General features: G+C 39.5%; 1 protein-coding gene across 3 annotated transcripts in view; it reads left to right on the forward strand.

Annotated features, from left to right (window-relative positions):
* Nucleotides 1-25,927, forward strand: part of SH3TC1 (SH3 domain and tetratricopeptide repeats 1) — a 220,636-nt gene that overhangs the window by 136,903 nt on the left and 57,806 nt on the right. For all 3 annotated transcript variants that reach the window (XM_069203387.1, XM_069203393.1, XM_069203402.1), the window contains 3 exons: nucleotides 1,952-3,643; nucleotides 13,596-13,776; nucleotides 24,370-24,520. In XM_069203387.1, coding sequence (XP_069059488.1) covers nucleotides 1,952-3,643; nucleotides 13,596-13,776; nucleotides 24,370-24,520 — 2,024 coding nt within the window. The remainder of the gene's footprint in view (nucleotides 1-1,951; nucleotides 3,644-13,595; nucleotides 13,777-24,369; nucleotides 24,521-25,927) is intronic.

Raw genomic sequence — 25,927 nt, forward strand, 5'->3', positions numbered from 1 at the left:
TGGCACTGAACAAAACTACTTTGTGTGCCAATATGCTCCTTTTGGAAGAGCAGAATGCAATCACTCAAAGGCTGCCATAGATAGAGAGAAATAAAAGTTTAATCAAAACAAAATGTCTTTGTTAATGCCAGGACTAATTAGGGACCCAATTCTTAAAGAAAGTCACAAAAGTGCACTCATGGTAAATGTCTTTGAATTAGTGGCTTTCATGAATTCACAAGAGCTTACAGAAGTAGACCAGGAAATCGTACTCCTAGAAAGTATTTGTGAACTGTATTTTAGCACGAGCAAATATGCATGTGTAGATTGGCTCATGTGAAAGTTCACTTTCCCTTCAAACACTTTTTTTCCCAACCGTGGAAGAACTTCTACTTCTGCCATTGTCAGTAGTAAATTTCCAACTTTTCTCATTATGGGAAAAGAGCTGGTAAAATTTCATTAAAACATGCAAGCTAATAAGTTTGAAGACTCAAAGGCATTCCAGCCCTGGAACTATTGCCAACTGCTTCCCTCCAGCCCCAGAATGTACATCTGGGCAAAGGTGGCAAAATAAGGAAACTGCCATAGTAGGGATTAGAATTGCAAGTATTCAAGCCAACCCTGGCATAATCAGGGAGGCTATTATCAAAGCTCTTACATAATGAGATTGCTTCCATAATTTGCGCCGCACTACATGGCACCAAAGGGACAAGTACATTTTTCACAGGACAAGTAGATTAAAGAAGCAACCTGCCCCATGGACAAGTAGATATTTTATTAAATTCCACACCCCTGTATTGATATCAGCTTTACGCACGACTAATAAAATAAATACATAAATGAATAACTTACTGAACTATCTTTTGGGGATATGTGGAGCACTTAATTACCTTCCTTATAACTATTACAAAGGCAAAGACCCATTTCTACAACAGGCAGACTGTTTTCTTGAGTGCCCTCATCTGGAGCTTTAAGTGCAGATTTTCCCACAGTTAACATAAAACATACGTTAAACCCAAAACCGGTCGCACACTCCAAAATTTTGCACCTGTGCTGTGGAGAAGGCAGAAGTGAAAGATTGATTGCTACTCTCTCTTTCAGTGATAGCGTACTGGCCTGATTTCAGACGGGGCAGGTCCCCTGCAGGAGGTTGAAATCTGTACCTGCACTTCCATGCTGGGGCAGCTCTAGGTGGCCAGTGCAAACCTCTGTTACCCCTTCTAAAGGTCACCTTTGATTGGAGGCTTTAACAGTATCACTTTCTTGGTGGCACACAGTGTGGCTTCTAAGAGTATCTTTCCTTGTGCACCAGAATTGGTAATGAGGGACAGTTGCACAGGCAAAGACAGTCCATAATTTGCCTGCGATCATATACATCAGTGAAGTGGGTACTACTGCAGAGGTTATGAAAACTAATTTGCCTTTTCTACATAGGGAAGTGCCTTGGAAGAGCAAAAAACTGTCCCAAATATCCATGTGCACCTCAGCTCTATAAAGTCAACCCCCTATGCCCACTGATTTCTCCCATGTATACCGATTACTTGTGCTGCAACTATTACTATTTGCTTTGAGGTGACACTAACTTTTACATTTAGCACAAAATATATATTCAGATGTTTGCAAAGGTTAATATACCACTCATCTTTAGACCAGTTAATTTCACACTACTCTAAATACGCATGCCAGTATACTATGTGAAGAGAAAATCCTGTTTTGTAAATGCTGTCACTGATAAACCTTAAACTCCTTTGCCATTGAACATGTCATTTAATGAGTAATTATTTTCTTCACACAAATGCAGACACTTGTGTTTGGATTTCGTATTCTATTTGTACATATTTGGCTTAGCATCTTAAATACAATTGTTGGACATGGTATAATTACAGGGATTACGTTCATGCACTAGCAACAAGCTGCTTAAAAGAAAAAATCTAAATGAAAAAAATGTGTTCACATTTTCTTTTTTTTACAGATGTACAGACACCTTCAAACTGTAATCCAGTTATAAGGAAGGCAACCATGAAGGAAACCTCGTGGAAGAGTCTTCATGGTGAGATCCATTCCAAAATTACAGAGATCCAAGTGGAGGACAATCCCAAATGGTCAGTCGATAAAGTTGGGTCATCAGGCAAGGAAACGGAGATGACATGCTTCTGCATAAACCAAGAGTTTAATAGTGGACCAGACAGCCTACAGTCTTTACTGCTGTTCTTAAACTATAAAGCTTACCAGCCATGCTTTAAAGACCTCTATGATATATCATGCTCATTCTTAAAAAACATATTTCATGGCTATTCTGAAGAAGAGGACGTTGTCCGATATCTCAGCACAGTCAGGGAGGCAGCCAAGAAGGCAAGCATGAACTGGGCCCTAATAAGAGTATGCTTCCTACTGGGCAGGATATGTAGAAAAAAGCACAAATTTTCACAAGCACGCGTATATTTTGAAGAAGCTTTAGGCGTCATAAGAGGAGAGTTTAGTGACATATTTCTGGTTGTTGCTCTCTACACAAATCTTACTGAAATCTACTTGAAACAGAGTAACAGAGAAAAATACTTGCCAATTTTTGATAAGGTGGCTTCACTTCTCATGGTGATCCCAAACTGCATTTGCAGTTCGAAAATGGAATCTGTCTTACTGAAGTATGCCCTAAAAAATGCTGTCTTGAGCCAAGATCAACACTCTGAAGCCAGGGCCTGCTTTCTGTTGGTAAAACTTTACACTCATCTGAAACAGTATGAGGAGGCATTGCCATTCCTAGAAAGGTTACAAGCATTGAATAGTTCTTTGCATTCGAATTGCATGATTTTATCTTTGAATTGTTATTTCAGACTTAGTGATGTTTACACTCACAAATGTTTACCTCACCTTGCACTGAGCTGTGTAAAAGCTGCTTCTCAAAGATCTACTATGTTCATGGGTTACATGAAAAGTGTGGAGTGCATCCTTAAAAATGCTTCAAAACTCTATGGACTGAAAAAAACTGGTCAAATTTACCCAACACAAATTGCACCCTACCTCAGACGAGCTCTTTCATTAGTGAGCACCGAAGAAGAGAAGAAACTCGCTAGCATCCTCTGTGCTAGTTTATCAGAACTATATGCCTGGCACAAAGAGCACAAGAAAGCCATCATCTGTATGAGAAAGGCATTTGACACAGTAGCCTTTAGTGATCCAAAAGAAGTGAGGAACTCTTTAGTTTCACTTGGTTGGTTGTATATTCTTGATGGCCAAAACAACATTGCACTGGATATTTTCAATGACATTTTGGAGTGTGAGAACAGTACTTGCCAGCAGTCCGGGGTGATTTACAACCTAAGTGCCATAGCTCTTAGAAAAAATAATGAGACCAAACAGGCTGCTGTGCATTACTACAAAGCTCGCCACATTTCAGAAGAGATGGGGGAGAGATCTAATCAAGCTATTGTTCTGGCAAACTTTGGAATTCTGTGCCTTCATGTACATGCCTACAGTCTGGCTGAACTCTATTTAATAAAATCCACCATGTTGTTTTGTAGACTCCAGGACAAGAAGTCCAGTATTGACTTTATCCAAGTCCTTCTTCTGCTTGGTCATTACTACATTAATGGGAGCTTCAAAGAAAAAGGAAGAATTTACTATGAGTGGGCCTTGTTGGTCGCCATGGAAGCAAACAACTTTGAAAGTAAGCAGTATTTCCGTTTAGTTTTATTAATAGTGCATTATATATTTTCTATGCATCGTATGCTCAATTTGGTTATAATATTAATATAATTAATTCTCTTCCATAACATACTCATGTGTATTTTCCATCTGTTGTTTACTGATAAAGCACAAAGAGTCTACTTTAGTATTCATGTTTCTTGGAAGCATGTGTCCTATATATTGTTATGATATGTGTATTGATATGAGATGTACTATTTGGTTTTGGAATGTACTAGCTCACTACCAGAAGCATGTAACATTACAGGTATGAATATAAAAAAAACTGAAGGCATTGGGAACATCTGATCCAATGCTGGGGATTCTGATTGGTTAGTGTAATATAAAGAATGCAGAAACAGAAAATCATCAGAGAAAATATGCATACAATAATTTTGCACGGAATGGAATAACTGTTTATTTGAGTTTCACCAATCAGTGGGAATTTACCATACTAACCCCACCACAATGTCTGTTAATTTTTTTGTATCAAGATAGGGAAATAAGATTTATTGTTTGCTGTCTTCATGTAAAAAATCTTTTTAACAGACACTTGGTGGAAATGTAGGAAAAACAGCCCTCCACTGGAATACTGAGTGGATCATGCGGTTCTCCTGTTGGTGTACTTCCTCGCTAGAAGTATATGTTCAGTGCTTGCCTAAACTTATAAAAATTCTATCTTGAATAATGGGGATTGGCAAAAATGCTACCTGCAGATTTGTCACTTGGATTTAACTCTGCGTGTGAAATCGCCTATTGCGGCACAAATTCCACTCTGATTTACAGAAGATCTAGTATACTCATTGATGCCATGAAGGTGTAGAATGGGGAACTACCAAGAATCAATTTATTTGTAATCGTTTCTGAACTCAAAGTAATTAACTACTTTTTTTCAATAGGAAAACAGTTCTTTTCTACCTTTGTCACTAGACTCAGCTGTTACCTTTTCACAGATTGTGAAACAATCCAATTTCTTGGAGGTCACTGTGTTACATCTGCTGGACAGCTCTAAGTGCATAAGCTTTAGTCAGTCTACTGTTTTGTTTGATGAAGTAGTTTTATTCATCTATTTCAAACAAGTTCCTTTTGAACAATAGCGTTCAGCTTCTAATTTTTCATATTGTATGTTTAATTTGTATGAAATGTCTGTAATTTTGATAGTATAACTTATAATTTTGGTTAGTGTACTTCATGTTTAGGATATGCTTCATCAGGAACAAAGATAATATATTTTGTTGAGCTTGTGAATTATCTACAATAAAACAGCACTATTGTTACTGCAGATTTACAACACCAGACCCTTGTTGGCAATAATGCTTTCCTCCCTCTGTATTTAAGCAGTACTAAACAGTAATTAAGTCAAAATGCAAAGCAATAAAAATCATAAACTGGATTATAAAAATAGAGTAAACGACAATAAATAAAATTATACCAAAATGATAAAATTGCACTAAGGGGAACAGGAGATATGATTTTTTAAAGATTTAAGGGAAAATAGTTTCAAGAAGTACACAGCACCAGTGTTAGTCACTGGTTGTGGAAGACTGGGGTGTGGACTCAATTTGGGGCTGCTTACAATGAATTGCGGGTTTGGTACACCAACCAAGTTTGTTCTGGTCAAAGACTTTACCATCTTATTTAGAGCCTGATTTGGATTTGGGAGGATGGACTAGTCCGTCACAAACCTGACATATATTCCGTCCCCAGAATTACAAGTGCAATTTGATATAATGCATTTGTATGGCATGATGGGTAATGATTATGCTGGTTTATAGTAGGTGATTGCAGGAAATATTCATTTTCTGCGCGATGACCCCGGATTTTAGCTGGAACCTATATTTTTGCTGGAACTCTGAGCACTTTGCTATGACTATCAGGAATAACGTGCCGGTGCTTCCCCTTTTAGCATGGTCAAATTGGTGTACTCTTAATTGGTATATTTAAATTCCCTATAATTCCCTAGTATGTGGCACACAGTGTACCAAGGGCCTGTAAGGTAAATGCCATCAGTGCATTTGAAAGGAAGGGGAATAGGATGCCAAAACAGTTCTCATGTATCTACAGTCTGGCTACTGTCTCTGGGAGTATTGGTACAGTGGGTGCCTCCAACTTAACTTCAGTATTAGATGAGGGAGAACACTAGATTCTAATAGGTCACTAGCAGCACACACACCCATCCCTCAGTGTCCAAACTGACTTTCACAATCTTGAAAGTGCCCATAGTGGGTATGGTTGGCCTCAAGAACATTTACGCCAGCATTTATTCTTGTCCACTGGCTTGGGCCATGGACATAGCTACCACTGGTACACCTAGTGCCAGGCACCGAGGCCCTGAGGTGGATGTCTGCACTGCTCCACCTCATGTTTTTTTTCGAAGCTACCGGTTCTGTTTTTTGTTTTGTTTTAGATAGCCAAGCTACTGGCATGCACTATGTTTCCTTTTCAAGGGGAGGAGCAGAGAAGTAGTTCAGGCTAAAGAAACAATCAAGAAGAGAGAGAGGAAAGGGAGAAAAGAAAAAAAGGGTGGAAACTGGGGAGGAGGGCAGGGAAAGGAGGCAGAATGGAAGAAGGGTTTAAGGTTGAGTGAGAACGAAAAAGGAGATAAGGATGAGAAAAGTGGGAAAGGGTAAAAGAAGAGAAGGGAGGAAAGAGATGAGGATGAGTAAGAGACAGAAGAGGAAGAAGAGAGATATTGAGAAAGAGAAAAGAGAGAAGAGCATTAAACAGATGAATGAGATGAGAAGCAAGTGGGGCAGGAGATAGGGAGGCAAGAAGGAAAGTGCAGTGATACCAGGGTCCAGCAATATGATGGGCATGCTGTACCTAATTTATAGGAGTATTTTAATAGCAGCTCAGGGGCCAAGTTTCATTGCTTGCACTATGGCCCATAACCCATAGGCTTTGTCACTGGCTTATTCCAGGCATAAATGTGTCATTTCCAGGCCCACATCTTGGACCTGCGAAAGATCAGAAGAACGCTCCTGGACCTAACTTTCCTGGACCGAAGGAAGAACAGAAGAAGACTGGACCTTCTGTCTGTGGCCTGAGAGGAACCCCTATAGTCTTTTAAGGGACATAGCACTCTCTATAAGCCTACTCTTCTAAGGTTAGTGTTTGAGGTGTAGATTTTTGCATATTGTGCTGTTTCCAAGGTTTTTTGTTTTCTTTTTTTGAAAAAAGGAGGAAACTTCTCACTCATCGTTACAGTCAAGTGGTACATTTATATTGAACATGCGACTTAAGCGCAGTGATTCTCTGTGCAAGGACAGATTCAAGTGCGCAAGTTGTTCCCTTGCGCGCCTCCCAGCGCTTTAAACTCTCCCAGCCAGGATGGTGAATGTCAGATGTCTAACATCAGCACAATGCGTCATCACATCACCATGTTGCAAGCATCACGTTGCAGCCATTTTGGAATTGGGAATCAATTTGATGGCCTTATTTATCTTGCTGCCATCTTTGCGTGGGAACATTACTGTACAACTTAGAATGCTGCTCCATTTATGCGACAGCTGTCTTTAGTTGGGAATCTTTCTACGTGAGAGCAACATGAGAAAAGTGGTGTGCAAATATCTGGAACTTCAACTTCTGAATTTGTTTCTCAAACTGCATATTCACTACAACTTCTGTTTATGATGAACTCATCTATGCTTTTAAGTCTAGAATCTCGGGAATTACATTGAATACCACTGAGGTTTCGGTTATTATTTCAGATAGTGGCCTAACACTATGTACTATATGTTATATGGTTAAATTGTTTTTTTTATATTGTTTTTTTTTCCTTTGTTGGTTATTAGTTCCACTTGAAAATTTCCTCTTGTCATTTCATAACTTGCTGTACCATCATCCATAATGTTAATCCTCTTCCTTTTTTATCTTCTCCTGGCAATCACTGGGCTAAATGGTTTTTTGACCATCATGCTAGGCTGTGTTGGACTTCATTAAAGAGTGGAAGGGAAAAAGTCTCTTTCAATAACAGTTTGGGTCCTAAAGGTCAAGAAGTGTTTGAATACTTGGAAAGATCTTTCTAAAGAAGATGCCAAAGGGTTAAATGAGTTCGAAATTTGCATAAATAAGTTACATGCTCACTCCCTTCCTTAAACAAGTGCTGTGTTGGAACAATATCATTTGGAAAAAAGATGCAAAGATCTAATAATTCTGTGGAGGAATATATAACTTTTTTACGCAAAATGGCTTCAACATGTAATTTTGTTCGTTCGTGTGAAGAACGATTTCAGGCTCAATTTGTGTTGGGCTATGTGATTGAAAATGATAGAGAGTCATTGTGGCAGAAAGATAATCCTTTGTTAAAAGAAGTTCTAATCATTGCTAATCTTTTGAACACTCTGGCATGTGTGGTAATGATCAAAAAGGAGAATGTTATATATGAGAGAGTGATGTTAACAGTATTCGTATAGTAAAAACTAAGACACTTAAGAAAGAAGAATCTAAAGACTGTAAGGAATCTCAAGCTAAATATTTTTGATGTAGCAGTGTCTATCATTTCGCTAATTTTAAAGATTGTCCAGGTTGAAAAGCCAACTGCAAAATATGTGGAAAAAGGGAGCATTTTACAAATAGTTGTACATCTAAGATTAACAAAGGGAAAGTAAGTGAAGTAGACTATACTTCGGAGGAGGAATGTAATGAAATTGTTTTACAAGTACAGGTGAATAATGAAGTGGGTCCTTTTGCTGAAGTACATATTGAAGGTGCCCATGTAAAAATCTTATTTGTCTCAGAAGCCAAGATTACATTGGTACAAACGTCTTTTAAAATGCTAAATTGAAAGGCAAGGTAAAACTTTTCAGACCTGATATAACATAGAAAGGGTACGGAAGTGAACCCCTTAAGCTATTGGGTTAGTTTAATGATTGCATAGAATTTCTTTGAGAACGTATATTCTTCAATGAAAGGAGACTCTCTCATATGCTGGTTGTATCGGAGGGATTTGATGGTTTACCTGGAACTGAATGAATCTCCTTGCGTGAGACTCAAAGAACAAGTGAACTTTGTCCTGGATGCTTCTGCAAATTCTAGTTTTAAAGCATTTTTTCGTCATGTTTTTAAGGATGTATTAGGTTGTTTGAAAAATGATCTTCTCTTTATTAAGATTAGACCTGGTTCTGTATCCAAAGTAAGTAAGGTGAGCAATGTTCCATTGTAAGTAAAGGATGATATAGCTCGAAAGTTAGAGAAGCTGAAGTATGATGGTATAATTGAACAGGTCGAAGAGACAAAATGGTTGCAAGTAGTTATGGCAAAAAAGGCATATGGTGAGGTAAGCCTCTGTGTTGATCTTATTATGTTAAACCAATGTATAATTGTTGACCATTATCCCCTTCCCTAAATAACAGAAATGCTGAGTTCTTTGGGCAATGCAATGTATTTCTCTTTTGTGAATGTAGCATATGCTTATCATCAACTCAAGTTAACTTCTTTATCACAAGAGTTAACATCATTTTTTACTCCATTTGGCACTTTTAAATATGTAAGGGTGCCCTTTGGATTAATTTCTGCTTTATCCATGTTCCAAAGGGCGATGGAAAGTGGGCTAAAGGGTGTTCCTTCTGAAAGATCTAGCAAGATATATTGATGTTTGGTAGTAAACTTCAGGAACATGATATGCGGTTACATAAAGTCCAGGGTAGCTAGAAGTTTGCAGTCTAACCCTGAAGTCAGAAAAATGTAAATTCAGAGTGTCCACATTGAATACATAGGGCATTATATCTCTTCAGAATAGAGTCATCCCAAATAGGATTTGATAAATACTATTAGTGACATGCCATGTCCTTCTTACAAAGAGGAGCTAGTGACGTTTTTCAGGATGGCAAAATGCTATAGTAAATTTGTTTCTAATTTTACTGAGAAGAGTAAGAATATGAGAGCTTTGCTGAAGAAGGATAAGGAATTTCTTTGAGACTGTGAATGTGAGATGAGTATGATCTTTTGAGATCTTAGCTAAAGAAAGATCTTTGTTTAAATGGGTGTGACCCTGGTCATGAGACCACTATAATGACATGCAGATACCCAAAGAGCTTAGGAGCTGTTCTTATACAGGTGACTGAGGGTCAGGAGAAGACAGTTTTGTTCATTTCAGAAGTTTGAAGGGTACTGAAATGAATTACTCCAAAACCAAGGAGGAGGCTTTGGCTGTATATTGGGCCATGCATAAGTTAATTGCATTTTTGTGGGGTAGCGTCTTTGAAATTAAGACAGACCATAAACCCCTGAAGTAGGTATTCATGAGCTGATTGTTTTTCACGACTACATGGGGAGGATGATATGGATGAACTTGGGGATGGTTTTGATGGTGAATCTTATAGTGAGGAACCAGAAAAACAAATTTGTGCTGATTATTGGTGACCAGTTATGGACTTAATGGTGGAAAGGATGGTAAGGATGCTTGAGCAGTGATAACATATTAAATTGTCGGGCACAACCCAAGTGTGTTTGCTAGATACCTTGTGGTCCGTGGGAGGAAATTGCTTTGAATATAATCGGTCCACTTCGCACATCCAGTCTGGATCGTTACGAATTGAGTTGCATAGACATGTATGCCATGTGGCTGGAAATCAAGGTTGTAAACTCAGTAGAAACCTGTCGTTATTACCTTCCTAGATTAAATATTTGGCCGGGAGGGTTAACCCTCTGTTTTATTTTAGGGAGATGAAAGATTTATTGAGGAATAACGGTATAGGGCCCAGGAAAACATCATTATATTATGCTGAAGCAAATGGTATGATCCAGCAATTTAACAGGGTCTTGAAAGAGACTATGCAATGTGCAAAAGCTGGCGGCAAGAGCTGAAGGGAGACATTGAGAGATAAAATATGAGTGTATAGGATGACCCCACATTCCATGATGGGTGTGACTCCCTTTGAGCTATTCAAAGGTAGGAAGCCCAACTGTGATGTGTCCCAGTTGAGTGAATAAAAGGAAGGGATATTAGTTGATGGATATGGAGGAGGAAAACATTTTGAGGAGGAAAAGAGAGTTTGATGAACAGAAGAGAGTCAAGGCGACAAATTTACTGATTGTTGATATGGTGAAGATCAAACTTCCTGCTTCATGTACCAGTGTCTCCAAATTCAACAAACCCATGAAGTTGATTAAGTTGTTTAAAAATGTGGTGAAGACTGAGGGCCACAGATTTTGGAATTTAAGTAGAGTGGTTAAGTGTAGTTTATTTCACATTGGTCAAATGGTTCTCAGATGAGAAGATGTCGAAAGGAGAGCTGACAGGACTCAAAGACTGTGGAAGTGAGCTGTAGCAGCTTAGACAAAGATAAGAAGAAACTCTCAAAAGTGTAAAGCCACACTTTCAAAAACACAATGTTCGGTAGGTTGTGATCAGTCCAACCTTTGTTGATGTATTTTACATTATGTTGTGTGTTATTTATATTACTTCCTCGATTACTGTTGATTTTTTGTAATATTTTTTGGTTTGTTATGGGGGAAAGTGCATGGTATCTTCATTAGTCTATGGATCTTAGAATGTTCTGCTCTGGGGATTCCGAGAATGTTATGATTTGTACTGTAGGGAGTTAAGGAGGCAAATTGAAAGAAGTCTTTCAAGGAGATTGCTGGCTGAGGTTGTTACATGAATCTTCAGTAAACTCACATGAACAACTCTTAAGGATTACATGTGATCTTCCTTATCGCCATAGTGTTTTAAAAAGGAGTCTGATGATTAAGTTAGCACTGTACGTGGCAATCATAAACGTCAATGCAGAAATGTTTTGACCATAGTGATTGTGAAAGAAGTTATAATATTGAAATTGTTAAGGGTTTTATTCAAAGAAAATACGCAAGAGAAGAAACTTACAAGAAATAAAATAAAGAAGAAGCACCGGCATAGGTCTTGCTTTTCTCAAACATGCTGTGGCAAAGCAAATGCGTCCGTTTTTTTTGTTAAGGTAAGTGTTTGGTAACTGTTGCACGACTTTCTGTGAGCTGTTCGCAGTTGTCCTACAATGAAAATGTAATAATGTAACAACATTTTGGGCTGCTGTAATATGGAAATCTAGATTAGGGCTCTGTACTGAAGATTTCAGACTGAATTAGCAGAAACAGGCTGTACTCTGAAAGAATAGTTAAAAAAAAAAAAAAAAAAAAACGGTTTCGAACATGGCGTGTATGGTAAGTGGTGAGTGTACTAGGAATTAGCCTCAGAATATTACTTAGTATATGCTTTTCACTATAGACCAGTATTTTTGGCGCATCTGTAAGAAAGCTTACGGGTGTGCATGTCTGTGGTGAACAAGAAACATGTTAAGACAGCAAAGTAAACCAGTGAGCTTGCAGGGGTGATTAGAAAATAGTCTTAGTATTTCTTAAGGACGGAGAACACACTCTTCCTAAACAAAAACGCATAAACCACCAAAATGTTGTTATGTTAGTAAAGTAAATACATCAAAGGATATACATTGAATTACAAGCTACAAGTTGTGTTGCTTATGTAATCCAGCTAATGTCTACTTTAGCACTATTATCAATGAGCACACAAATAGAATAATGTAACAATTCATGATGTGCCATAATTGACAGCCCATCCACACAATCGTAAACCATGAAAAACCTATAAAAAAACAAGCATTTGCAATGCAACGGGTCTCACATTTGGTCGAGTTAGAGCTATTAGCGTTGTAAACTGCCAACCGGACTTTTCTTGCCACAATAAATGGAGAAAAAAAAAAAAACAAGCGCGATCTTGCTGCGAAATAAAGAGAAAAAGTAGTCCGGAAACCATACGGAAAACATGAAGCCTCGTATGTTTCCAGTAGTTGGTCTGTGCGCTCGAGGAGGGCTAAACACCGGAAAAGGCATGAAGTATGCATGCCTATCACTAATGAACGCAAGTGGATTTTAAAAGGCAAGTCCACTAACAAATGTAAGGGACTGACGTGACATGGGCGTGGTTAGAATCCCAAAGAGAGATTACAGCAGAGGACGGAGCGCTTTGCGCTCGCCCCTAACAATTGCTGAAAAGGACTTACTCAGAACCTCACTCTTGCTCCTTCCAGCATGCACTTTTTAAAGTATTGGTAACATGAGGTGTTTATGATAGCTAAAGCGGTCTGTAACTAGTCCTAAAAACAGTGGTACCAAAAGCAGTGAGTCTTGCGCCGGTTCCCATTAGGCTTACAGCACGCTGAATAAGGGTCCACCTAGGTCCTGCACTCCTTCATGTGCTCCATGTGACCTCATGCAGCACAGTGATGGTGCTTGGCACGGATCAAGGAGCAAGCTAAATGAGACTGGAAAATGTAGTTCAAAGATCCCAGAAGAAGACGGGGCATGTCTGGTTGTAAAAAGAGCCGACATTAAATCTGATTACAAGTTCCTTTTTATGTTAACAAAATAGGCTGTACAATGGTGTACTTCAAGACAAGTAAAAGGGAGTTTACGGGTAGTTTCATTAAACATACAGATTATCCTTTATTTGATACAAACACGTTATATAATATGTTATGTTTCCCTTGGATGACATCACTTACCCGCGAGTTGTGCTTACAGAGAAGGATTGTAGTAGTGACTTTCTCCTGCAAAAATGACACAGAGCAGCTTGATAGGTCAGTATTTTCTGGCACAAAGACACGCTCTGTCATCCTGTGAAACACAAGTTGTAAACCAGCTCCACTACATGGCAACATAGGTCAGGGTTCCATTTTGTGAATACCAATACGAGTTAATAAATATAATTGTCTTAGTTTGCAGATGTTAGTATAAGAATGTTAATCCAAAAACGTAACAATGTGCTTGTTTACTTCAAATCGAAGATTTGGGTTACGTTGCTTATTTTCCAAATAAAAAATTATGGTATGGATGTGTAGAAGGAGATTTAACTCGAATGCATGTGTGTGAAAGTCTGCCTTACAATGCATAGTCAATAACTCTTGAACCCTTTCACTCAAGATTACCCTTTGTTATCCTAGAACAGCTCCAAGCTCTTCAGTTGTTGTGCCAGTTCTGCAGAACGATAGCTGTTGACGAAGCCCAGTGCATCATATACAACAAATACCAATTATCCCTGGTCAGAAAAATGTCTGATAAAGTATTTGAGAGCCAGATACTGGAAACCATTAGCCATCTATATTTGTCCTTAGGCACTGAGAGGTAAGAACAAATTGATCAGAAGTGCTTATTTTGTATTTTTTATCATGATGCAGAAATGTTTTCTTTGGGCGCAACATCACTATGAGGCAACACAGTTTCTGCAAAATAGGGGATTCTTTTTCCATAGTACAATATCTTGAGATTGTTAAACCACATTTACCACATCCTATGTGGGTGATAATAAGATGGGTTCACAAGTAGTAAATAGTTATTATATTGTAGCAGTAGTGGGCAATTTAGTCTTATTTGTGTTTGTTCTCACATTACATCTGGTAGTGGTAGTCTTCTCAAAGATCTGTGATGTTTTTGTAGTGTATTGTAAACAAGCATTGGCAAAGCCAGTAGGTCTGGTATATTGTTACAGGAATTGTTTATTAATAGATGGTTCATTTTGTGTGTGTGTGGCCCTAAGCTGTCCTAGAAAGAAAATAATTCCACAACAAAGCAGCATCTTGGCCTACAACAGTACTGAAGATGAGAGTAATGCCCTCTGTCTGAACATACTGCATTACTGAATTAAGTTATACCATGAAAGAAAAGTATAATGAAAAGTGGTCAAAAGAACAAGTCTACATTGGTAGTGATGAGCTTTAATGACATACAGCAAACCACTGCATAGTAGATACTTTTGACAAAGGAACAGTATTTTGCATGTATTCCTATGAAAGCCTATCTGCATGCATCCAACAACGTTATCATGATTGCAAAGAAATAAACATACAACACTGTGTAGTGAATACAGGTGTATTTGTATGGCAGTCTTTGGCATCCAAACAACATGCTCTTCCTAAACAAAAAAAAAGATAATGCAGCACTTAAAATGTTATCATGTAAGCAAAGTGAATACATCAAAGCTACATTTTAATGTCACCAAAAACTAATGGGAACAATAATTGGACAATGTAACCATCCTTGAAATGCCATGGGTCTCATCCATCCAATGGCAATAAGTAAATAAAATACATCAAAGTTAGTATCGTAGGAGATGACCCGAAAGCACATTCTCTATAAATATCTAATTTTACTCAAACAAAAAATACAGATTGATGATATATGGTATTTCAGATAGCTGAATCTGCCTATAGCCAGACCAGAAAGGCTGATAAAGTGCGTCAGTAGCAATCGGAAGCCCTATGCAACTGCTGTGCAATAGCTGCGTATGGCATATTACAGTAATGACAATACCCTGCAGTGCCGGTCACACTTTATTAGTATGTGCTAGACACCGTCAATTTCATAGCAGCACAGGCAACAGAACCTCTTCAATTAGTATCCTTGCCTATTCCCCATACTTTCTAAATCTTTGATAGGCTAAAGAGAAAGCAATAGAAAGCCCTAAGATTACATCATATAGTTCCAAGAATTAAAGTTGGATTTGCGGGAAGGAATAAAATAGTAACATAGGAACTTATTATGACTTCGGCGGAAAGTAAAGGCTGTCCACCAAAGACCCGCGGTCAGGTTACCGCCAGTGCGCCTCCCCTTTCCGCGGGCCCCATTACGAGTTTCCCACTGGGTCAGCAGGAAGCAGTCCACAACATAGACGGTGGCTCATAATAGAGCTGGCGGCAATGCTGCGGTGCGTAAGGTGCACCTGCACCCGCTACACTCTTCACTGTCTGCAAAGCAGACAGTGAAAAGCACAATGGGGCTGGTCATTGGGGTCCCTGCACTGCCCGTTCCAAGAGCATGGGCAGTGCAGGGGCCCCCATGGGTCCCCCTGCACCCTGTCTCCGCCAGCCTTTATAGGTCGGGGCTACCAACATGTAATTGCTGGTGGAGAAGGGATTCATAATCCCCAGGGCAGCACTGCCCTGACGGATTAGGACAGCCAGCACTGCCAGCCCCTTCAGTGGAGGAAAACTGACAGTGCTGGCGGTCCGACTGTGGCACAACCACCACGGTTGTAATGTGGCTGTCGGACCGCCACCGCAGCCCTGGCAGTCTTAAGACCCCAGGTTCGTAATGAGGCCCATAATGTTTCTGAGACTTTTTTTGTATGTTGACGAGTAAGGGTCAGATATGCCAAGTGCATTTGCAGATGCAAACCCTGAAATTCGTGAAATCACAGGGTGTGCAACCGCAACATATTCTTGTTATACATACAATTTTTTTTCCAACTCGTAAAAGGGCGTATGCAACCTTTGAGACCCTTCCTGAATCACAAATGGGGGGGGGAGCTATGAAATCAGCACCTTCTTCTATTTAAGTCAAAAAAGTATGCTTTAATGCAATTGCGGGCACAAACCCCAGAATTAGGGTGATAATTTATTCGCAAAGGGGAAGTTGTCTCCAGCTTTTTCACCAAATGGTTCCCATTTTGGAAATGCAGCTGGCTGGACAGTGTTCTGCTGTCCCTTGCAGGCAGGCCTCCATCCCTACATTTGTTGCTAACTACAGGAAATCACAAAACAATATTCATAAGGCAGGTAATTTTATGACTCCTTGCAAATGTACATTATGCAATGTGAGTTATTAATAATTAGAACACCTGTTAATAACAAGTTACTTTTCCATTACACTTCTCAAACATCTGCAATGATTACTGACAGATTTCTTTTGACAAAAAGTGAAAAATTACTTTTAAGCACATTCCCATAATTTTTCCTGATTGAGTAACAACAACTTTTATTCACAAATAGACCTTCTCTTGGAAACGTCTATTGGCATACCCAGTGAGAAATCGTTTTGTTCATTTTCACCGTGGGGCATTATTTTCTTTCATATTCCGAATGTTCGCCTTTTTAAACATTATGCACCCAGCCATGTGGCTGCACTTGGGACACATCAAAGTGACTTATAAATGTATAAAAGTAGGTACGCTCCTTTCCTTTGCTGTGTTACTTCAATGCTTTTTCATCTATAGTCCAGCGAGGACAGAGTGGTGTTCCCTGCACCCACACCTTTTGGCCATATTTGCAATTGGTGTGAATACGTACATGCAGCTCATGCATTTAGTACAGATTTCACACCTCTTGTTGATTTCCTGTACAAACCTACAGTGGCCTTACAGCAAACTTAATTAAGCTAGTCGTGTAACGAATTTGACAGTACTATTTAGAGTAAAAGCACACAATGTGATAATGAATTGCAGTGTAATAGTTATAGTGCACACAGTTCTAACCCCAGCAAAAACAACAGGAATATGTGGGGTTAGCCCACAAGATTAAGGTGCTGGTGTTACTGCTTAACAAGGCCTCTTTCTCCTAATTCAACATAGATGCTTCAGTAGCAACTGATAATTTGACCATCATTAAAATCTCTGACTCATTAATGACAGTTCAATAGAGTTCAAACTCCAAGACTGATTGCACCTGTATGTAATCTAAACAAATATTCTCTCAACAACAGGTTCTGTTTTATCTTGCTTCCAACTGAGGTATGAAAACTAGATTGGACATTTATTCATAAGAGCAGGCACTGGTTTAATTGAGCATTCCCATATTTCTTTTTGAGGAACTACAACCCACTTATTGTAGCACTACAGAATGTAAAGAATGTATTTGTACTTTCCCCCCACTGTTTCCCTGTAGAGTTCACTAGTGCTTCCTGCAACCAACTATGTATACATGTTCTGTCCAGGATGTGATGTTGAATCCATGGGCCCACATGATGCTGGTGAGTGTGGTAATGTAGGAGTTGAACAAGGTGGGGCTGAGTGAAGATCATTGTGGGACTACGCACATGTTGTTGACAGCTTCTAAAGTGAAGGCTGCCAGGCTAACAGACTGTGTGTGGCTCATCAAGAAGGAGCAAATCCATCAAAGAACGTGTCCTTGGATGCCAGAATCATGCAGTTGTTGAGTGAGGATGAGGTGGGAGACATTGTCGAAGGCTGCATAAAGGTCCTTTATGCTGAGGGCCCTGGTGTCACCTCTGTGCATTATAATCCAGATGTCATCCGTGGTGGCAGTGAGGGAGGTCTAAGTACTGGGGCTGGGATTGAATCCAGATTGTATGAAATCGAGAAGGTGTTTTTCATTGAGGTGAGTGCCAAGGTGTTTGTTTATCATCTATTCCATGGCTTTTACTGGGTAGGTAAGAGAGATATAGGTGGTAGCTGGCTAGCATCTTCAGCTCTGCTGAGGGTTTCTTGAGGAGGAGCACTGTATCTTGTTTCCAATCATCCAGGTGGGTCGCTGAAATGAATGCGTTGTTCAGGATCGGGCTGAGGACTGCGGTAATAGGGTCTAGTCCTTTAATGAAGATGTGGTGAGAGCAGGGGGTCTGGGGAGCTCTGGGGTGTATGGACAGCAAGGTTGTTGCTGTTTCTTGAGTGGGGATGGAGGGCCAGGTAGTCTGGGTGGTAATGTGGTTATTGTATGAGATAGGCAGGAGGGCTGCGAGGGTTCAAGAGTCCTTTGGGGCTTTGAGTTTTCGTAGATGCTGGTGATCTTGTTGCTGAAGAGTAGGAACAGCTGAGTGTAGAAGTCCTGAGAGAGGCTTATGCTGGTGAAGCAGGCTGCCAGAGAGGTGACATCTTTCACTATAGCAGAGTTTATGGTTATCTTTACAGCATTGGTGCTGCTTTCCATGCAGTCGATCAGCATGGAGCTTTTGATGGGTCAGATTTGCTGATGATCTCAGCTGAGGATGGATTGTAGGTGCTCTTGTTGGTGTCATCCTGACTTTGTCTCCATCTACATTAAAGTTAATGTATACATGTACTAACTGGCTTGCAGTCTTGTTTCTATGGTTTTGTTGGCTGTGAGAGGAGTCATGGTGCCTGCGCAGGTGATGATCCAGACCTTGAAACTGGAGATGGATTCAGGGATGTTGTTGTGTCAAGCCCAGTAATGTAGGAGTTCGGAAGACCAGGATGCTTCTGAGATCATGTTCTAGTCACATTGTGAAGATTTGATGCAGGTGTTTCTTCAAGGGTATGGGATCTGTATGCTGAAATTAATGGGGGCTTTAAGACCAGGTGATCGTTAGGGATTGTCTTTTATGATGTCACTGAAGCTGGTCAGGGTGGGTTTGAGGAGGTGTCTAGGGATGTGTCAGAGGCATTCCACTTTCTGTGTGAGTTGGACAGGTTCTCAAGGAGATCAGTCATGTTGGAAGTCCATTGAGGTCCTCCAGGTTGTAGTTGAGATCACCAAGTAGAATGAAGGCACTGGAATCAAGGAAAAGAAGGGTGACAAAGTTCACAGTGGCACTGCCAAGGTGGCACATGTTCTGAGAGGGCGGTACACGAGTCTGCCACTCTAGGGAATAGGTAGGAGGTGATGAGGAGTGAAGGTGAAGTCTTCAATGTTGCTGATGGTGTTTTCTAAGGTAGTGCAGCTATAGATTAATTATTTTAAGATAATAGTGACACCACTTTTGTTCTGTTTATACTGTCTTGTCTTGCAATCTTATAACCAGGGGGATTAATGTGGCAATGACGGGGCTCGATAACGGAGTCACCCAGATTTTGGTGTGTAAGAGCAGGTACAGTGAGTGGTTGTGTAGCAGATCACAAATTTCAGTGGCATTTATAGTGAGGGAGCGAGTGTTGAGGAGTATGCAGGATAGGGTGGGGTGTGGTAGTGGGTGTATGTGGTTGTATGTGTGGAGTGTGTTGGTTATGTGACGTGCTGGAGGAGTGAGGTGGGTATGGGAGGGTGCATGTGAAATGCCAGGGGATGCAGGAGAACACATCTTCAGTTTTGAGCAACTGGGCTTAACAGCAATGCTGTGAAATGCAACTGGGGTTCAGGGTGCAGAGGGTCGCAGTGGAATAGCGACAGTGGAGGGTGAGTTGCCAGGAGGACTAAGGGTCCTGGCACTGTACACAGGTTGGGCCCAGGCTTTACTTTGGCATGGATCTGTGCTGCAGCTGCCATTAAATGGAAGACCAGAGATGGTATTTTCTATGCAGATATACATAAATACAAACACATACACACACACAACAATTGAAAGAGGCTCAATCTCAGCTCAGCTTAGTAAAGGGCGTTTTTTACTAACACTTTGCAACAGATTTGATGTAAATTGGCACAAAATGTTTTATTGGGATATACTTTCTGACACATAACATGTTTTACTCTGAAAAGTAGCCCTAAAGTAACACAATATAGTTCTATATGCTACTTTTGTGTTACTTTGCGGCAAGAGGGTGGGCCACGGAGGGTACATAGGAATTCCCATGCAACCACTTATAAGTTTCTATCTACTAACATTGGTAAATCTCATTGAGGCAGGAGTAACGTAGGAGAAAACCTTTTTTTCCAGATTTTTCAAACTATACTGTACAGCACACATAGAAAGTTTGAAGTGTTAATCCTTGTCGAAGCATAGTCTGTTTTTTACTGGGATAGTATCCTTAGAGTACAAAACCTATGCTTGACATCACACATACACCCATGCACAATAGTGCAAGTGTGTGTGTGTTGGCACAAGGGAGCCTAAAGTGCTCCAGGAGTGTGGAACTGTACCATATCTTAGTAGATATGGTCTTGTTCTGTTGTCTCACGTTCACACAATGCAGCACAGCAACTCTACATTGCATGAAAACATTGTAAATTTGCCGTTACATATGGTACAGAATTGCTATTTGAATTAATGTTGCTTGTGAGGTTGTAATCCATGCAAGAATAGTGCACCCCTCCAGCAAGGAGGTACTGACACCCTCGTCTTTGATCTACTGGTGGCCCTGGGGAGAGAACAAGATTATTTCAGTGGGAGCCCTTGCTTTTATGTGTGAATGAATGTAATACAAGTATTTTCTACTTCTTGTAGAGGCATCTATTTAAATTAAGCCCACACGTTTATGTATGAGGTCAGGGATTGTTTGTGAAAAAGATATTTCTTAATTCTGAATGTTGGTGTATTGTAGCTCCTCTGGCAACAAACAACAAAGTGATGTGAAATGATGCTTGAATTAATGCCAATCACATGGGGTGCATTCCAGTCCATTGTTTTTTGTCCACTATTTCACCCTAGACAAAGACCAGCCAGATGAAAATCAGTCTTGGCTGTGCTCCAAAAAGAAACAATCCGACCTGAACTGTTAAACCAGGTCCCCTTCATACTGAAACACAAGGAACCCAGACTGGTTTCAACCTAATTAGGACTCCAAAGTGAGTTTTAACTTGTGTCCTGTGACACATTGAGCACAAGGCCCACGTTGTTTATACCATGGTACTTACTACATCTACTGTAAAAAACAACAAAGAGATTTATTGAATGCTTGAATTGATGTTAGCCAGTGGTGTTCACTCAGGATCCTAACATCCAATAAATTCCAAAGAGCCCCTTTGTGCTTTGTCTGGTACCAATCTATTGAGTGTTGCTTATTGTACAAAACTTTCATTCTCTCTTTTTGTGTGACTATTTGTGGCTTTTATTGGCCTGAATCCCAAATTAGTATGAGTCATGAAAGATTATGAATTGTCTATGCCAGATCATGTCTTGAGATCTAGTCTCAACCATTGCCTCTTCCTGTAACTGCTTCCTAAATATACTTGTGAACATTATACCTTTTTCAAATGATGAGGGTAGCAAAGTTTGGCTGTTTATACCTTTATTGGATCCAATCTCAATTACGCCAACCGTCTCAATTAAGGAAATTCATTTTACCGATTATACATACTTCAGATTGTTCAAGATGCGACAGCTCGCTTCATTCTTAGGGGCCCGAGATTCTCTCACTCTCGTTCTTTGCTCTCTCAACTTTCTTGGATCCCTAATAAATACTGTATCCAATTCAAGGCGCTATGCATTGTTCATAGATCCCCTTTGTGGGCTGGCTCCTGTATTTGTCTGAAAAAGTTGAAAAGATGGGTGCCCTTAAGAACACCATGCTCCACCACTGCAAACCTTTTAAGTATTCCTCAGTTAAAAAAGAACGAGTTAGAACTATTATCGTTGTAAATTCCTAACTGGCTTTTTTGCCATTTAAATTGAAAATTAAAAGTAAAACAGTTGACATAAGCAAGCTGAATGAGCATGAGCACGAAGGAGAGACACAAAAGAAAAAAGAAATTTGCTCGCAGTCAAACGTATGGGCAATCATGCAATTTTCCATGTAACAGGGTCGATAGCCAAGACGGTAACAAAACTGCCCCAAGGAGGGAGAAGCATAAAGCATTTACCAATGATAACAAAGGATTTTTAAAAGGCAAGCACATGAACAAATGATAGTGATGGGCGTGTGGGGGGTGTGGGTAAAAGCCCCCAGATAGATTACAACACGTCAGAGCGCTTGCACGCTTGACCTAAAAACAGACTGGTAGACTGTTATGGTCTGCCAAATTATGGAACTGCTAAATGAATTTCACTTCACAGCCAGTCTAACACATAGAACCACACATCGACTCTTGTAATGTGGTCCTTAGTCTAGATTAGGACCATTGCCTACATATGAAATGCATTAGCTCGTTTAACTAGTGTGGCGCTTGTGATGGTAAAAAGAGATGCTTCACTCAGTTTGCAAAGAATTCCTTAGGTAGAATTAAGTTACAAGAGAACAATCCTGTTTGTATTCGTAGCATAGTTGTGCTCAGTTATAACCCTCAGCAGTAACCCTTGGTCACTTTTTTTTTTTAACTCTCAAGTCTCTTGAAGCAAATATAATCGATAAAGTTTTGGCTCAGGTGTCCCATATTGGAGATCTATTGCCTCCACTAGCGTTTGCCTGGGATACCCTAATTGGCAAACGTCAGAACCCAGAGACTGTAGCCATTGATCTTAAGCCAGGATTCATCAGCTAGTCCTTGGCATTCTAAATGCCCATGATGCACAAGGAACACTCAGCTATTTTTGGTAGTTTGGTGGTAGATGGTGAATTAGATGGTGAACCAAGCAAGGTTTATTTTTCCGTGGAACATTCGTTAATTGGTTGGTATTTTCACATGGAATTAAGACGATAAATGTCTGCCATCTACCAGAGTTTGGGTGGTACTAAAATGATAAGACAATATAAATGCTGCAAAAATATTCTGATACTGCTATCGTAATTTTCCTATAAAATCTACATATTAATCTACACATGAAGAAACCAACACTGGTCCTACACACAAGGTGTCACTATACCTGTGGCTCTGACTGTGATAATTAATGGGATCTGAAAAGTAAACCAAAGTCACAATTAAAGTATTTTCGTTTGTTTAGATCCTAAAAGTGCTAATGAAAGTGTTTTCTATCGAGGCCCATTCTGCTTTTGTTACAGTTCTGCGAGTATGTAGCCCAGTACATTTTTGTCAACTGGATATCGGGGTATTTATGTACATTATGTTAAGGGCTCAGCAAGTGTTATCTACTCTGCAGAGACTGGAGAGCATGCTGCCCCAATTCCTTTTATTAAATTAACATAACGGTGTTTCCTGCGTGTGCTGACTTTCTAGACTAATATTCGCTATTTTGTTTCAAGCATTTTGATCTTATGCTGGATCATAAATCTTTCTCTGCAAATGGTTTGACCAGTTGAAGATTTTGCAGTTCTGTTTATACGTATTTGGAAACATGCATGTGCATTGGTAAAGCCAATAGGTCTGGCATTGTATTTATGGGTACGTTGGTCAAGGATGGAGGCATTTGCCGATTATTTTTGTGTGCAGGTTTTTATGATTTGCGGATGGGTAGCTGTTGATGCATGTATTATCGTATTGCTTGGAGTATTTATACAAAGAGGTGTGTCAGTGAGTAATTGTTGAAATGGTACCAGATAGCATGGTTATCGTTGTCACTTCATACGGCCAGGCACTTTTTCACACTTCTCATAGTTTTTCAATCTTATAGCAGGTCATAGGTTTGATGTCTCATCGCCTCTATGAAAGCCTTAGATACATTGTAATCTTTTGCAAGTTTTGATATGGGAATTTGTGAATGGTTTCTAGGGCAGAACATCTAGACCAGTGGAAATGTTAGCATTGTTGAACCAAGTTCCGAATGGTTGCTGCCCAGGTTAAACAAAGCTTAGTGTTTGTCAAAACACTGCAAGTATTTAGACTGAGAACCCACAGTGCTAGACTGTTGAACCTGAATCCCAAACACAGCTTCTCAGGAACTAAGCCCTAAGGGTGGGTGGCACAAACTGCAATAAATCAGTGTACACTGCCCTTGACATGTTGAACAGATTGTGGTAAGGTGCATAAACCACGCCTAAAATGGTCCCACACTTTTATCACCTCCTTTGCCTAACCCCAACATGGCTGCTACACTGGACACTGTCCACTTTCTGTCTGGTGGGATACCAGAATATCATTGGCAGAACATCGCCTGACATAAATATTGCATCCTAAATATCATATTCTACAGAATATTAACCCAAATGGAGTTAAAAACAGAAATAACAGAGAATCTACAAGACAGGAAATTATATTTTTGTCAAAAAACATTTTAGGGCCCAATATCAATGTCAGATGCTATTTCTAAACACGATATTCTGTTATACAATTATCTGGAAGGGCACATAGTGCAGCAACAGATACAACCAATTAAAGATCGATGGTGTAACAGACTAAGGCTTCACTAAAAAGGTTTGTTTACGTGCATTTGCTCTTCAAAACAGCTGTGTTCTCTCCCACTAGCGTTAAATTGCAATGTAATAAAAATCAGTGCTCTCAAATGAAAATGTAACAACTAAATTGCACTGTAAATATGTTTTAGGGCTTACAGGTCAGCATTGGAATACACCAAAAGAAGTCTTGGAATTTTCATTGATCTTCAACAAAAAGACAAAGAAGCATTTGGTTGGCTACAGGCTGGAAAAATCTACCATGTTCTGGGGCAACGAGAACTAGTGGACCTTTACATCCAGGTAAAGTGTATTTTGAACTGATGCTGGTTCGTTAATCTCTACAGAAATTGCTAAAGAGTTTCTAAACTAAACAATGGAAGCACAGTCTGCACTGTCTCTGAAACTAATTATTTTGGGAATACAGAATGTCTCCGTTTTTCCACTGATGTGCTTTTGTTGATACTGTAGGTACTCTTAGATTCCATGTTGGAATTGGTGTTTAAGAAACTAATGAATAAAACATATATGGTCAAAATACGAATTTTCCACTTAGGAGTCTTATTCATGCATTGGCTTCTATACTGCACAACTGACAGCCCATTTAAAATCCTCTCATTCTGCACAAACCTATTCCTTCATTTCCAGCAAATTCTGATAAACATTAAGGGGCCTATTCACAATGGTAAATATACATATTGTATATTTACTAATAGTACATTTTTGTTACACTTTTGAGTAGATTCTCTACTTGGGGCTACTCACAAATTTATTGTGTAGAGTTACTCAAAAGTTTAGACTTGCATGTCTCCACCCCTTACTAAGGTAAGGTTAGTACTGTCAAAAAGGAGCAGTAGTAAGTCCAGCACCACATATGTCAACATCTGATACTGCTAACCTCTCTCCCCCCAATGGAAAATAATACAGGCAGAGACTTAAAATAGAACAGCATAGGAAACAATGTTAAATTAAATTGAATTATTACAGCTTTTTATGTATTATTGTGTGTGTGTGTGTGTTAGTGTGTAATGTAACTAATGTTAAACAATTTAGAAAATATTATTGTATTATAAAATATTATGATAACCTTGTTTGATTTAAAAGTAAACGTTACTTTAATTCGTTAAAAAAGAGTTTTTGTAATTTATAATACATAATCATTAAATATAAACATTTTACTTTAGATGGGATTTTTTTGTTATTAAACCTTTACAAAATATTGTTAATTTTAAATTTCCTCTTAGCTTTACCATAAGAAGCTCCCAAGCTTAAATAATTTAATTTAACATTGTTTCATACATGGATTTATTTTAAGTCCCTACCTCCATTGATTTCCATGGGAGGCTGATGCAGTATCTGTGATTAGCCATGTGTGTTGCCGGCCATATTCCAGGTCGGAACTGGAGTACATTTTTGATAAGCCATCCTTATTGTGTTTTTTCTGTAACAATCAGTACATTCCTTATGATAACATAATGTATAGGCTCGTGCAATACAACACATCAGCCCTATCTTAGACACCCTCAGCCATCATTTTCCAGTCCATAAAATCCCCACCATTTACCCCAAATTTTAGTGTGCTTTTGTGGACATCCCCTTGCCATTTTTCCACAATGATCAACCCCCTTTCGCCATTCCAAGAGGGCAGGGGGTTGAGGGCATCTCCATCTGCCTACTATATCTCGTTAAGTCACTGCCGTGGCCAACACC

This window comes from Pleurodeles waltl, chromosome 1_2, assembly GCF_031143425.1.
Source record: "Pleurodeles waltl isolate 20211129_DDA chromosome 1_2, aPleWal1.hap1.20221129, whole genome shotgun sequence".
NCBI lineage: Eukaryota > Metazoa > Chordata > Amphibia > Caudata > Salamandridae > Pleurodeles > Pleurodeles waltl.